This window comes from Prunus persica, chromosome G6 (genome assembly GCF_000346465.2).
Source record: "Prunus persica cultivar Lovell chromosome G6, Prunus_persica_NCBIv2, whole genome shotgun sequence".
Lineage (NCBI taxonomy): Eukaryota > Viridiplantae > Streptophyta > Magnoliopsida > Rosales > Rosaceae > Prunus > Prunus persica.
In genome coordinates this window covers 26,717,253-26,732,419 of record NC_034014.1, presented here as the reverse complement: position 1 = coordinate 26,732,419, position 15,167 = coordinate 26,717,253, and the positions used below count along the sequence as shown (strand labels likewise).

The following is a 15,167-nucleotide window of genomic DNA, read 5'->3' as shown; positions in this document are numbered from 1 at the left end:
GCATTGGCCAATTTCAATTGTATTCTTTTCTACAATAACAAATATTCTTGGACCAACCTCATGGGGCCCCACTGTCTCTCTAAGTCTAGCCATTCTGAGCATCAAGTATGTTCTAATTCTCTCCAAAAGAGTAACAATGGCCTTATCCCTTGCTTCTAAAATTGCAGCATTAAAACACTCACACAAGTTATTTAGAAGTATATCACACTTCTGGACTGTAGTAAAGTGTGATATACTCCAATGAGCAGATGGTCTCTCCTCAAGCCACTTATATGCTACCTCAGACTGACCCAACATCTATTTCAGCTTCAAATACAAGTAATGTTGTTTCCCTAGCTGCTGTCCACAGTCTCTGCTTCAAAGCTAGACTAGTATGGCATGCAAATTTGAAATTATTGTGCAAGTGCCTCACACAATGCCTGTGCTTAGCAATAGCAATCCCTAAACCTTTTTGCTTATCAGTAATGAAAACCCACCCATTGCCATTTTGAATACCAATATCTTGAAAGAATATGTCAAAGAACCAACTCCAAGTCTCTGTGTTTTCAACTTCAACAATAGAAAAAGCAATGGATACATCCCATTATTTTCATCAACCCAAACTGCACTTAGAATCTGCCTTGGGTGAGAGCCCTTAACATTGCACCCATCAAAACCCACCACTGGTCTACATCCTTCCACAAATCTTTTTTTAAGTGCTCCAAAACATATATAAATCCTCTTAAAAATAGGATTCTCATCTTGTAAATCAGTCTTCAGAATGACAGTACTTCCAGGGTTATTGCTCTCTAACTCCTCACAATAATCCCACAACTTTCCATATTGTTATTCAATATTACCTTGGATTCTGACTTTTGCAAAACTCTTGGCTTTATAAACTTGAGCCTTAGTTACATCTATGGCATAATGTTTCCTTACAACTTTCATGAAATTTGTCACTTTTCATCTTGGGATTATCTCTTAATTCCTCATCAAACCTCTTAGGCAGCCATGATGAAGTAGCATACTTGATTCTTTGCCTCCTTCAACATGTATGACTTGGCATATATGTCTTAATCCTTGTAGTTGGACATTTTCCCACATGAGAAGCATACAACATCCATGAACATGGAACTTTTTGTCTATTATCTCATTCACATTTTAGCCTCACCCTATATGAATCATTCATCACCCACTCCAATGGCCTTGCACTTGAAACTACATAATACCCCTTATTACTTCTCTACACTGGTCCATGTTGATAAATTCCATTCCCAAATGAAAAGTTGGCTTCAGCAAATCAGATTCTCTTCTAAACTGCTTAAACCTATGAGCTTTTCTTCTGTGTCTTTTCACACCTTCATCCTCATCTTCTTCATCAAGACTTACAAGTTCCTCGGTATTGTAGTCTTCACTGTCAACCTCACCAGGTTCTTCATTGTATTCTTCATTTTCTTCATCAACTACATGTTTATCAAACAAGTTGTCATCCTCTTCCCAGACTGTCTTGAACATTTCTTCATCTGACTACTCAAACTCAAAGTCAATCAACTTAATGTCTGACTCACTATTCTCTTTCGTAGCTTCCTCCCCACTATCATCATCTTCAACCTCATCATCTTCAAATTCATGTGCCTCATTATATGCCTTATCATCTTCAAATTCATCTGCCTCATCATCAGCATCATTATATAAACCAACATCCACTTCTACAAGCTGGTTCCCCAACTCACCAACATCAGTTTCAGTTTCAACTTCTACTTCGATGAACTATGGAGTAGATGCAGATGTCTGGCTCTCTGGGAAATGTGGTGATGCTTATATAAGAGATATAAAGGGTGAACTCTAGAGGTAGGTGTGTGCTCCACAAACTTAACTACATGGGCAACTACTTCAATTGGAACAAACCCCTTTCTTTTGTTCCAGTAGTTGTACTGTATTTTTTGATGGTCGTATCCTAAAGATATAGAAATATTATACATGTCAAGCATTTACAAGTAGTCAGCGTTACAGTTGTCTACCCATGTAACCTTACCCCGAACATACTTCCCCTCTGAAATATAACCTCCATGGTGAATTTCTAAGGAGAAAAAATCAGGATCACCTGAAGAAAACAAAAAACAAAAAATGATATAAAAACCACTATTTTATCACACCAACTTATCTTTACTACCCATCTACCATTCTAAACTTGAAATTGACTCAAATCCACTGACAATTATGCGGACAAAACAATACAAATGCTTTGGGACCTCATGTATTTCATATTCAAAAAAGCATATTAGACAACACCACAAAATGTCAAAAGAACTGACAGACCAAGGACCACACAAGCTTAAACAATTTCAATTGGGAAAAGCGATTACTTACTGTTCTTGGGAGGAGGCCCTCTGTTCCACACCTGGAGAGGCAACATATCTAGACTCATGTTGTGTCGAATCAACAGAGACAAAAGAAGCTTTATGAAAAAGCTTTCAGATTCCCTCGATTTCGTCCATTTCCAACCCTCAATTCCGTCCCTTTCCAACCTTACCAAACTGAGCAAGATGTGAGAAGTGTGAGAAATAACCTATTTAACCCTACATAATTAAAACCACTTGGGAATGATCAAAATAACCCTGAAATGGACGGATTAATGGATGAAATGTGAGAATTTTGATGGTGAGGGGAACATTGATAATAAAATTTAATTCGAACCCTTTATTTACTAAAAAGAGATCTAAAAAGGGTCAAAAGTAAATTGATAGTTATATACAAATTTAAAGGGCAATTCAGCAGGTTACCCAGTTTTTTATTGTACTTATTCTTTCCCTATTATCAATAAAATACTTCCACTCTTACTCAAAAAGAAAAAATATATACTTACATATAGGCAATGATTTAGGAATTTCAAGAATCAAGAATTAATCAACAGTCATCAAGGAAGAGTGATTTTTGACGTGATCTCAAATTCTCAATGGGTTTAAGAAAGATAGGGCATAATCAGACAGATCTCAATGGGTTTAATATATTTTTAAAATTTATTACAACCCTATATATTACCACATTTCTTTGATAACTTTTCTCGTGGAACTCTTATTTAATCCGTTTAATTTCAAAAGCTTCCTGGGAGTGATTCAAAAGCTAAGCCAGTATATTATCTTAATCTATCACCTTTTAGATGCTAAGATCCAGCCAAGGACACTAACCATTTAAAATTGATGAAACTTTATGAGAGCAACATTTAATTAACAACTCCTAGATGCTAAGATCCAGTCAAATGCTCAAACCAAATTAAATTAATTTTGGCCCTATTACTTGATATTGCTTCTTTTAATGATTTGTCTCTTGATTTCAAACCCTCAGATATCTTATTTGTGCATGCACGCTTTGTGTGTGGGTTATGGTGAAATCATTACGCCTTGTGTGTGGCTTATGGTGAAATCGCTTTGTGTGTGGCTTATGTTGCACTTTCTTTGTCCATAATTAGCTTGATAGTTCTTTGCCGGCAACATGTTTTTTCTTCTCTACGCTCAATTTTTTTAGTTCCAATATTCGGGCTTTTTTTTTCCTTCTGGGTGTCTCGACTTTTTTTCCACACCCCACATGTAGGAAAGTTTTTCCTCTCATGCATTTCTTTTTTTATTTTCCCTATCTCCTCCTCTAGAATTTTCTTTAGAACTCCTTACCCTTTTTCTACATTTTGAAACCTTGAATTGAGTATAGAACATACCTTAATTTTTTTGAAATTCCTCTTTCAAGGCATCTCTTGCTTCCTTTGCTTCCTTAGAATCGGCCCGCACACCCAGGGTTGATTGTTACGGCACGAATAGAGATTAGAGTCGGCCCTTACGCTCAAAGCGATCAAACTAGCTCTAACGTCTAATGCAATCAGTCTAATGCGATCAAACTAGCTCTGATATCATTTGTTGGAATTTAGAAGTGAGTGTTGCATGATGGATACCATTGTTAGTTTATAGGGAGATGGGGTGTAGGACAAGATATGATAATAGTTGAAACAAAATGATTTTATTACATTGGAGAAGAATAGTACATAGCTTGGTGTAGGCTAATTGGCCTTACTTCAACTAGAAAGCGTTTAGTGTTTAGGCTTATAGGCTTATTGACCTTCTTTCTCTCTTAGCTTGGTGAATTTATTGGCTCCTCAACATAGCTTAGTTTGGGAAGCTTGTTTTTCTCCCTTAGTTGGGAGTTCTCTTGGTTAACTCCCACCACCATTAGTTGAACACATGCATGCCTATTTATAGGCAAGGTGTTGCCGCCATTGCCCAAGTCCCACCGACTTGGTCAATCTCTCTTAATCACATATTTTATTTCTCTAGACTTTTCTAGCTATTTAAGATAATTGCTAAGTTATTTCTAGTCTTTTACAATAATTATGTCATGCAACATTGAGCTTGCCGACTTTGCATAGTCGGTAAAGTCTTCTTCTTGAATTCTCTAGATTCTTCTTGAATTATTAAACACAAATGTGCATTATTTTCAACACGGCAGATAGCACCAAACTAGCCGGGTTGCATTGCAGACCCAACTTCTTCTCTGTTGATGTCCAGCGTGATTTTTCCAAAATGAGTTATGTTGTGGGCTTTGGTAGCCATTATCGGAAACATGTGCACCACAGAGGAGCATTTATTCCGAAGAACAATATTAAATACAGTTGTACAGGGGGATGGAAATGGAGGTACAGTTTGAAGCCAAACGCAAATATAATCGTTGGTGCCATGGTTGCTGGTCCGGACAAACATGACGGCTTCCATGATGTTCGTGATAATTACAATTACACCGAGCCTACTCTTGTGGGAAATGCAGGTTTCGTTGCTTTGTCAGGAGAAACAACTACGGGGATTGACAAAAAATACCATGTTCTCTGCAATTCCTCCGATGTTTCCAACTCGACCACCACCTCCTTCCTCACTATGAAAACCATGAGATGTTCACCTTTATCTCAACATATCATTTTAAGTTAACAAGTATATTTTATTTGGGCGAAAGTTTTATAATCCATTCCTTATGTTTCTTAAAATTATTGAAAACATTGGAATAACTATTTTCCTTGTCGTTGGATCTTTTTTGGATCAACGCCTGCTTAGGAAAGATAAGAGTCTTCCGTGCATGCACCAAATTTTATGAGCCTTCTTATAGAAGATTGGCCCTAATAACAAAACCCTTAAGCATCACTTTGTGGTTGGCAGGGGCGGAGCTAGAATTGTAAAGTTTGGGGGCTGAAATAAAAAATAAAAGTATATAAAATACCTAAGTATTCAATGGTTACATTTTAAAGTTAAATATTTCTAATTTAGTCATATCTAATTTGTTTTAGTGGGAATTCTAACTTAAATTATAAGTTGTTTATTACTAGTTCTATAAATTATATATTATATAATATAGTAGAGATTTTTTTTGGGGGTGGGCGGGCGCGCAGGCTCACTCCAGGCCTAGGAGTATCTCTGCCACTGGTGGTTGGTGTTTGGTTGGATATGTTTTATCTCCATAGTACGTTTTGAATATGTACAAAGTGCTCTAATGCTTTCTTTAGATCATAAGAGGCCTTTTTGACAGTATTAGCGGAGTGTTGGGATTTGTTTTCAGGATTTGTAGGTGGGTTCTATGTTCTATCTGTTTCGCATAAGATGTTTGTTTTATCTGTTTAGTCATTAGCATGCATAAGTGGTACTCTTTCCTACCTAGGGTATTCTTTTCTCTGGGTAGATTTTAACGAGACTGTCTTTTATCATGCTAGTGATCTTCTCATGTATTGTTTCTTATGCACGTTTAATGAAATATCATCTTCTAAAAAAAACAAAACAAAAACAACAATAAAACCCTCAAGCATGCAAGTAACGACGAGGATAAATTTGGTGTGCTCGAAACGAGTAATTTTCTTTTTGGTTAATTACAGTGTTGGACTTGGAAATGAGATGGGTAAATAATAATAATAAAATTTGAATATAGATTTTTTTTTTTGGGAATTTTTGTTAAAATGTCACTTGAACTTATACTTTAGTTTCAATTTTTCACCTTAAAGAAAAATGTAAGAGAAATGTCACTTTAATTTTTCAAAATTTATGATTTGTCATTTGACTTTTTTCACCATCCAATTTCCCATCCATTTTAATGTATTTTAGTCTTTCCATTTTCTAGGGAAAAAAAGAGACCTCTATCTCCCTTTCTCCCCCACCCCAAACGCACCCACCCCAAAAACACATTGCACAGGACCCCCTTTCCCCACCTATATATATATATATATATCTCTCTCTCTCTCTCCCTCCACAAATTGTCAATATGCAAATGGAAAAATACCAAAAAGAAAAAAGAAGAAGAAAAAGGGGGACTAAGTTTGGGTGGGCTAAGGGAATTTGTGTGTGGAGCGTAGGTGTTCCATGGTAGAGAGAATGAGGAAGGGGAAGAGGGAAGGGGGAATTGAGGAAGGAGTTGTGAAGAGGGAAGGGAGAATGGATTTCAAGGTGGGTGGGGTTGGTCGGAGCCACCGAGGGCGCACATGGGATGGGGGAAGGTGAGATTTTTTCATTTTTAAAATACTCTTGAAAATGGAAAGACTGAAATACCCTTAAAATGGATGGAAAATTAGATGGTGTTAAAGTCAGATGACAAATCATGGATTTTGAAAAATTAAGGTAACATTTTTCTTAAATTTTTATATAAGACAACAAATTTGAAACTGAGGTATAAGTTCAAGTGACATTTTTATAAAAATTCTTTTTTTTAATGAATTTATAGTCTTCACTGTTGGAGACATGTCGCAACATGCAAAGCTCGGTGTTTTGTTCCAGCATTATATATACTAACGATTCAATATAGTTCTGTAAACAATCATTCCGCGTAAAATTCGTTCTAATAAATCCAAGATGAGTCTATAATTCCAGCTATTCTCATATTCCCTTTGAGATGTTCCCCACACGGACACGGCTAATCTAATCCCAAGCTTCTAATGATCAGGCCCTAACATTTTTATTAATTTTTTCAATAGATTATAATTATATAATAATTCCTCGAGGCTTGCTCCCTCTAATCCCATTATTATTCCCTCCCTTGCATGATTTTGGTGCATCGATCCACCCACAAAGTCGGGGTCAAAACCCTAGGCCCCAACTCAGAAGCACAAATCAATTTCGCATGCTCAAAGCCTATAGATCTTGCCAATCCCAAGCAAATATGGACGCGCAGGAAGACAAAATATACCCTCCAGTATTGTAGTCTAGCATAGTCTAGCAAATTGCCAACGAGTGATCCTTTAACTTCCCACTTGCTGTACACATGTGGGAACAAAATTTGGACATTAGAATCCTCTTCCCGATTGGATGTTTCTATTTATATATGTCTAAAAATTGCTATCCAGAATCTGTACTATATATATGCTGGACCTGGAATTGGTAACATTTTCATTTTCATTTTTAAATTTGATCAATTCATGGTTAATGATGCAAGTTTTACGCATAATTTTTATCGGCTTAGACCGACAGTGTTGATCGCCCGACAGCCAAACATTTGAAACTCGATGGCCAATCGAGGGTACGACCCATTATAATTTGTTTATCTCGCCCGGCCTAACAAGAAAACCAATGTGATAGTACATTGATCAGCAGCATATGTAACATTAGAGGAGCAGATTTGAACACTAGTTCATTGATAGTTTCGTGGCACCAGACCCATATAGAGGAACAGCTAGGAGCCAGGACAGAGAAAGAGAGGGGTGGGTAGAAGGTGCAACAAAGATACAATATGTATATCAATTTACATCAATCTTGCTCACTGCTTTGGCTCCAGTTCTGAATAGCTTGCAAGACTGCTTGTTTCACCACGTGAGCATCTATACTATCCGCTTGCCCCTGGTTCTGCAAAATCAACAAACAAAAATAATTATAGGCATGAAAGAAGCATAAATTCACGCAAAGTTAAAATGTGTCACAAGAAAGCATGCCAATAGCAATATAATATAGATTAAGTTATAAGTGATATACAAACCATGAAAATACAAAATTGGATTGAAGAGAGGTACAATTATGATGCCAATCACTCATTATATTGTGTCAGTGTACTCGCAATGAGCAAAACAAAGGTGTGGTTAAAACAATATGTTTGTACGATTCACACGTGATGTTAATTTGTACAACAATATAATGTACAAAAACATTACCCGTATATATTATATGCATGTTTATACATGCTGCACGCAAACAATATATTCCCAATGTGTCAAGTACAAAGGGGCCAGAATGAAAGAAATTAAATATATGATATAATTAATCTCTTACTTCTCCTCCGACTGCTTCTAGTTGGAAGGTGTCTGAACAAGAAACCCTAGCATCAAGAACATCGAGGCCCAGCTCCTCAAAGGCTTCGAGAATAGAGACGAGCAAACCCGGGGAGTTCTTGTCCGACAACACATTAATAAGGAAACCCCTTTCTAAGGTTTCCACTGTAACCTGCTGGAAGTTAGAACAAGAACATTCAAATCATGAATTCATGTATACATACGATCGTGTGGTGCCCCAAAGAAATTAATAATAAAAAAAATCAGTTAGCATCCATTATGTACCGCTGGTGAAGGATTTGGGGCAGTCGAAGTTCCAACGCCTTGCCTGAGTGTGTCCACTTTTTGCTTCAACTCCTTGATATAATTGGATGCATCAACAATAATTGAAGCTTTGTTCAGCTGCCAAATCACAAAAACAACAACAAATGATGAATATTTTACAGAAAAGATGGAACATGAGATCCAAGTAGAAGAATCAGCTACCTAGGTTTGACTTTTCTAATTACTATAAAAATTTGGATATCGTAAGCCTATAGCTAAAGGAAGTGTTTGATTATGTGGAGTTAATTACAGCATTGGAATTGGTGGCAGCCCGAAGTTGTTGCAATTGATGATAAAGAACTGCTTTCTTTCGGTCCCCGGAACTCATGCTTCTTCACACACCCTCTTCTTTGTTGCTCTGCTTTTTCTATTTCTTCTTGTTTCTTGTCTTTCTTGTCCTAGCCTCTCATTCTTCTTACTACGGAGGGCTTTTAAAGAGGGGATGTTTGCATGTGTGTGCCTCTACACATTCTCCCACCAAGAAGTTAAACCTTCTCACCGGTATATTTACTTAATTGACCCTTGCTTATTCAATTATCAACAGCAATTAGGAATGTTTAACTGGATTCATAATACAGTACATTGTTGTTTTCTTCCCCGTTGATATGCATTGTTGTTCTTTCTCGGTTAACATACTTTGTTGTTTTTATATTATCCCAAGAATATATAGGATTCTTGGGTGGAAGTTGGGATTAATGATTAGGTTAATAGCATATAGTATTAGAAAGAGGGATCATGCATGTGTATGCAATGTGATAGATTGAAGTAAGCACTAGAGAAGGAAATTGAGATCAAATATATTGGACAATTAGCTAGAGAGAAACATATATTATGTTTGATATTTCTTATTGAAAAGGAGAATTGTCTTCATAAGGCAATGCTTCATTAGTAATAATTATGAACACAACTTAATTATATTTTTGGACAGTATTAATTAATCTCTCGTTCAGGAGAAATTTATAGAGTGTTACTGTATCACCACGTCAGCTGTTGATATTCCCACTCAAAATCTACCATCTTAGAGAGTGATAGATTGATGTAAGACACACACATACATATACACACTGAGTTATCAACTTTTGTCATCAACTGTTTGTTGGATTATACACAACATAAACATAAAGTTTGCAAGTAAAATTTGTTATTTGTCGGCTAATAATTAATCAAGGGCAATTTGTTTATTACCACAAGAATACGAGAAGAAATTAAGCACTGTTGAAGTTAAGAAAGAAATTTAAGATAAAATTTGCAATTCAAACAGAAAAATATATGCCATCTTAGAGATGAAAGAATGATATTATATGTTTACTTGCTCGCAATCGAAACAAGTGGTTTAAGTTTTCCATAGAAATTTGTAAATCTATGGACTGCGGGAGGGACAGATGACATAGATTAATTTGAATCAAGTAATCCAGTTGCAGTGGCACTGGTTTAGTTATCAAGTGATTGATTAAAGTAATAGAAATTGGAGTGACGTAACTAGTGGAGAAGAGAGAGAGAGAGAGGGAGAAAGCAAAGGACAAAGACTGAGAGAGAGAGAGAGAGAGAGAGAGAGAGAGAGAGAGAGAGAGAGAGAGAGAAGAGAAGAGAGTCCCGTGAGGGGAAGAGTTTTGGAGGGATTGACAGCTAAACAACCTTTGACGCATCCTTCGCAGCTTCCGATGCCTCTCTCCCGCTCCCTACTTCTCATCACGTGCAGATTCCCTTCCTCCTCTACGCGTTTAATCACTGTGTGTTTAGATTAGAGCTTAAACACAAACTTAATCACACCTTAATTACATTCTAATTAGACCCTTTTTGCATTGCACGTGTCATGCATGCACTCTCTTTGTTTATTTATCAAGAGATTCCACTTCAATCATTCAAGCAGTGCCAATTAAAGCAATCCATATCAGGGTTTATCTGATATAACCCTAAATCCCAAGAAGTTCATAAATAGCAAAGCTAAGTTAAGGCTATTGGTTTCAATTAAATTCGTTGCTCCAATATTTTCTGATCCAATTTGCGCACAAACAAATGATCATGTACCCAACCAGCTATTCACATGTGTGCCTCTTTAATCATCACAACACAACAATTTAATCTACCAAGAACCTGCAGCATCATACACTCTGCAGCTCATCCTTGTCTCTTTACCCTTTTTCAATTTTTATGTTTCTTAGGGTTTTAACAATCTAGAGCTAAGATAGCTAGGATTTCTCCTCACTAAATCATTTTAATCATAATTATTTAATCATACAAATATTTGATTTGATTTTATATTATTAATTGTGACAATCTTAGGAGATGGACCCATCAAATACTGCATCATGTAAAGGAGCTTTGTTTGAAGAATAATCGGCATGCAGCACATGCTCGACTCCCTTGACTTATGTAATGATTAAGTGCTATGCTTGCAGTGAACTTGATGCACAGAAATTTGTTGTTTTCTGCATAGAAATTCCAATTCTCATTCTACAACTGGATAAAAGTGACACATAATTGGACAGCATTGGTCTTGGAAATTCCACAGCGGGTCTTCAGTCTCGTGTCAATTGAGCCTGACTTAAAGCTTATCAAACCAAATCATGCATAAACTTACAAAATTGTCAGCCAATTAATTTAAACAATGGATGCATCGAGAGAAGCTAAAATGAAACAAGATAAAAATTAAATTAATATTTTATGGGTTGCATCACTATACAGTATTGTTGAGAAGAAGAGAATTCATGCATCTTCCGGATACTGCTTGCCTCCTTTTCTGTAAAGAGCTTTTTTTTTTTCTGCGAATCACAATTTAATACATGTGCAAAACACAAAAAGACTTCAACAACTTGAGCCTAGCTTGTTAATATATATATACATTACCAATCAATATTTCTTATTTACTTTATGCCCAACAGGGATGTCTTAATTATATGGAACTTAATTTTCAGCCACATACTAATGATTTTGTTAAACAGCAGACAAGTGGGAGTTTTGTGACTTGTGAGAATCCACTTTACCATTTGATTGTTCTAAACACATGTTAACAGGACACCTAATTAATATTGAATTTATAGCAGATTAAGATACATGCACATACATATGCAAGAAGGGCTTCAACTGTGAACTAACCACCTGCAGCTTTTTGGCATACAACAAGCTGATATCTCTATATACCTGGAAGACTGGGTACATCTTATCCTTAGTCAACAATATAAAAGTATAAATACATATTCTCTGGTGCCATGCTGATTTGTGCACATTATTGATAGGTTAAATTAGTTTTTTACATGACATGAATGGTGAGAAGAGTACATTTTAAGAAGCATGATTGGATGTCCTATCAGACAATACACATATTAATACAAACAGTGCTAAATTTGGAAACGTGGCTCGTGAACAAACCCTATTTTTTTCTGGACAAACTTTTCCTGCAAATTGAGATTCCAATCTCTTGGACGAGTTAGGTGGCTAGCTGTTAGTGATCAATTAGAAAGCTTCAAAAATAAATTAACTCTATACACTGATAGCCCATTAACAACAAACATAATGTTTTCATGGATTTTGCAGACCAAAGTTTCTTAGAGTTGCATGCACGGGGTGATTGAATTTGGATTCTCAAGCATAGATGTACGAAAGGAAAAACATATATATATATATATATATGTTACTTCCACAAATAATCATATCAGAAGGCCTAGTCAAAAGTTTGATTTGAATTCAAGAATCAAGGCCTAGTCCTGATTACTTAAATCGTCATTTGTTACCAGCTTCTTGCATGTGTGTATTGTGAGAGCTAGTACTAGCTACTAGCTTAGTTTGAAGCTCACACTACACCATGCATGCAAAGCAGTAACCTTCTTCAGTTTTCTTTTTTCAATTAGAGTCGGCCATACCAAATCAAATTAATTAATAGTATCATGAGGCAAGTAGCTGTTAGAATCAGCCTTAAACTGCTTTACACTATCGATTACCATTAATTGAATATTATTTGTATCATATTTGCTGATTAACTCTCTAATATAAGTGGCTTCCACTAAATATAGGTGGGATTCACTTCTAATAATTAAATCCCGTAAATATGATACAAATAACAACTACCCCATAATATATATGTGTATGAGGTTGAGGCATGCACTGGGGACCAGGAAGACATATATGCATCCCGCATATACTTCTGTTGTGATGTGAAACTTAGCGACTTTGAGTTCACGGGCTAGGTTCTAGTTAGGAACCGGATCGCCATTTCAAATATATTATAAAACTAGTTGTGTAGATAGACAAAGAAATTTCGATAGGCACAAAATGTACTCCAATGAATTCTAGAACTCGTGGAGCTATAGCTAGAGCATATTTTACTAGGCAATTTTTGTCCCTTTTCCTCACATGTGGGATCGCCTGCAACGTTTCACACATATGAGAACAAAGCTAATGCATTATAACACCCAGATAAAGCATTCCCTAGCCTAGCTATCATGGACGACTTTTCTAAGACAAATTAATTCTTGACTTGGGGCCATGGACAGCTAGCTCAGATGTTTGATTCCCCCACAAAATAGGAGCCAAGCCAATACCAATGTCTCTCTTCGAATTAAAGGAAAGCTGATGTCAACTAATCGAGACATGACATCGCAATGTATGATTGAGTAGCAAACTAAAATGGTTTAGAGAAACCATGCATGAACTGTATAAGGTACATTTCTTTTCAAAACATAATCATGGTTCTTGACGCTAAGGTTTTAACTAATGGGGTCTTCTATCCCATCCATCACTAATCCCATACCATTAAGAAATTAAATGAACTAAGGTTGGGCATTTTAAACCATAAAACGGTCAAATTTGCCAAATTAGACAAATCGGTACGGTTTGATCTTTTTATTCTTTTTTTTTTTTTTGGTAATAAACCAGACTAAACCGATTGTTCGTTTAAGGATCGTATATATCTTCCCCCTTTTTTTTATTTTTGTGAGTCATGGTGATGAATTGTAGAAAGGTATCCTATATTTTTTATTGAATGATTGTTAATCTTGAAATTGGTTACCCCTGCCACTATTCTCAATTTCCTCATCCTCAAATCAAACTGGAGGATAGAAGGATTAGTTAAACATATAGACAAACAGTGCCTTATATATTATTATATCCCATCCGGTCCCATCCCATGGAGGTTGTACTTGCTAAGTTTGGCTTAATTTAATTTAATTTTACAAGACGTGGCAAATCGGCTCATTGTCACTCGGAATATATCAATTGATTAGAGAAAGAAATACCCTTGTTTGATTAAACTCTTTTAACTTTTTGGAACTTCTGATTCTGATGGCTATCAATGCTAGTGAAACTTTTTCTTTGGGTTAAACATAATCTTCATTAGACAAAAAAGATGATACAAAAGGGGCAAATAAATTGGGATTGATGGGAATTCCACTTGGTATGATTTTAAAATTTCTCATAATCCAAGCTCATCCAAATACAAAAGATAAAAGTTGCAACTGGATCAAAGAAGCCCAATTATAAAGTAACAATAAGATCAAAATGCTATAATGAGTGGTCATAATGAGAAGTTCTTTCGTACCCATCCGATCAATGAAATAAGTTCAACAATTTCATTATATAATTGGACAAATGCATGGAGAGAGCTTCTATGGCCGCCCAGAAATGTTATTTGAACACCCCATCCCACAATTTTATCAGACTACTCAGATTAAGAAAACATGTTTAGTGGGCCTAATTGAACTACACTTCTCTAATTGAATTGAACTGGACATGGCCTTGCCCAAATCCCAGTCAGGACTCTGCAACCCAACCTCTCTTATGTGGGTTTCAAAAGACGAAGACGAAGACGAGGGCGAGGTCCAGTGTCTATCGTTCTTCTGCTTCGATTTTGCCTTCGCCTTCTTCTCGTCTTCTCTCTTGAACTATCCATGCTAGGACCAGACCTGGGTAATAGATAGGAAACAGAGCAAGCAGAGAAAAAGATAAAGGAATTTAAACTTTCATTTGATAGCTGCCTCTAAAATGGTAGGTCAGTATCCTTAAATACAATGAAAATGGGCAACCTTTGTTGCATTAATAATTGGCACAAATCAATGTACTAATTATCCAATTAAAAATACATGCAAGTGCATGAATCTATTTGAGTAGATTTGTAAATATCTAGTTTGAGTACGTAAAGAACACTTATTTAATACAACACAAAGGTAAAATACAAATCGGATACTAGAAATGAGTAAAGAATAGTAAAAGAAATGAAACAAAACAAGAAAGGTAAACACAATCAGCATTGTATCACTCCTGTATTACTACGTTGTCACCACTGTATCACCTGTTTATCACCATTGTATCACCTGTTTATCACCAAGGTATCACCAGTTTGGCAGAGAGGAATTTATCCAGACAACAATTTAATCTGTTTTCCAACTTCGACCTCTGCTCCATTTTTTACCTATAACTTTGCAACCGTTAATCCAAATTTTATGTTCTTTATATGGTTCGATTCAGCATGAAAAACTAAAGAACCTAGTGTGTACCAAATGTCAAAAACAGTTACAAAAGTGTGCAAAATTCAGTGGAAAGAACACTCAAGATTTCAACACACACAAACAAGGGGGGGGGGGGGGGGGGGGGGGGGGGG

The 15,167-nt window shown here is 36.1% G+C and overlaps 1 protein-coding gene across 2 annotated transcripts; it reads right to left on the bottom strand.

Annotated features, from left to right (window-relative positions):
- LOC18774552 lies at positions 7,549-9,003 on the bottom strand. 2 transcript variants are annotated; one of them, XM_020566577.1, is made up of 4 exons: positions 8,826-9,003; positions 8,537-8,653; positions 8,253-8,426; positions 7,549-7,832 (listed from the first exon to the last, which is right to left on the bottom strand). In XM_020566577.1, the coding sequence occupies exons 1-4, from the start codon at positions 8,901-8,903 to the stop codon at positions 7,737-7,739; spliced, it is 465 nt and encodes a 154-aa protein (XP_020422166.1). In that variant the 5' UTR covers positions 8,904-9,003; the 3' UTR covers positions 7,549-7,736. The 2 variants fall into 2 exon arrangements, with proteins under 2 accessions (XP_020422166.1, XP_007206329.1); XM_007206267.2 differs by having other exon boundaries at positions 8,253-8,423; positions 8,826-8,987.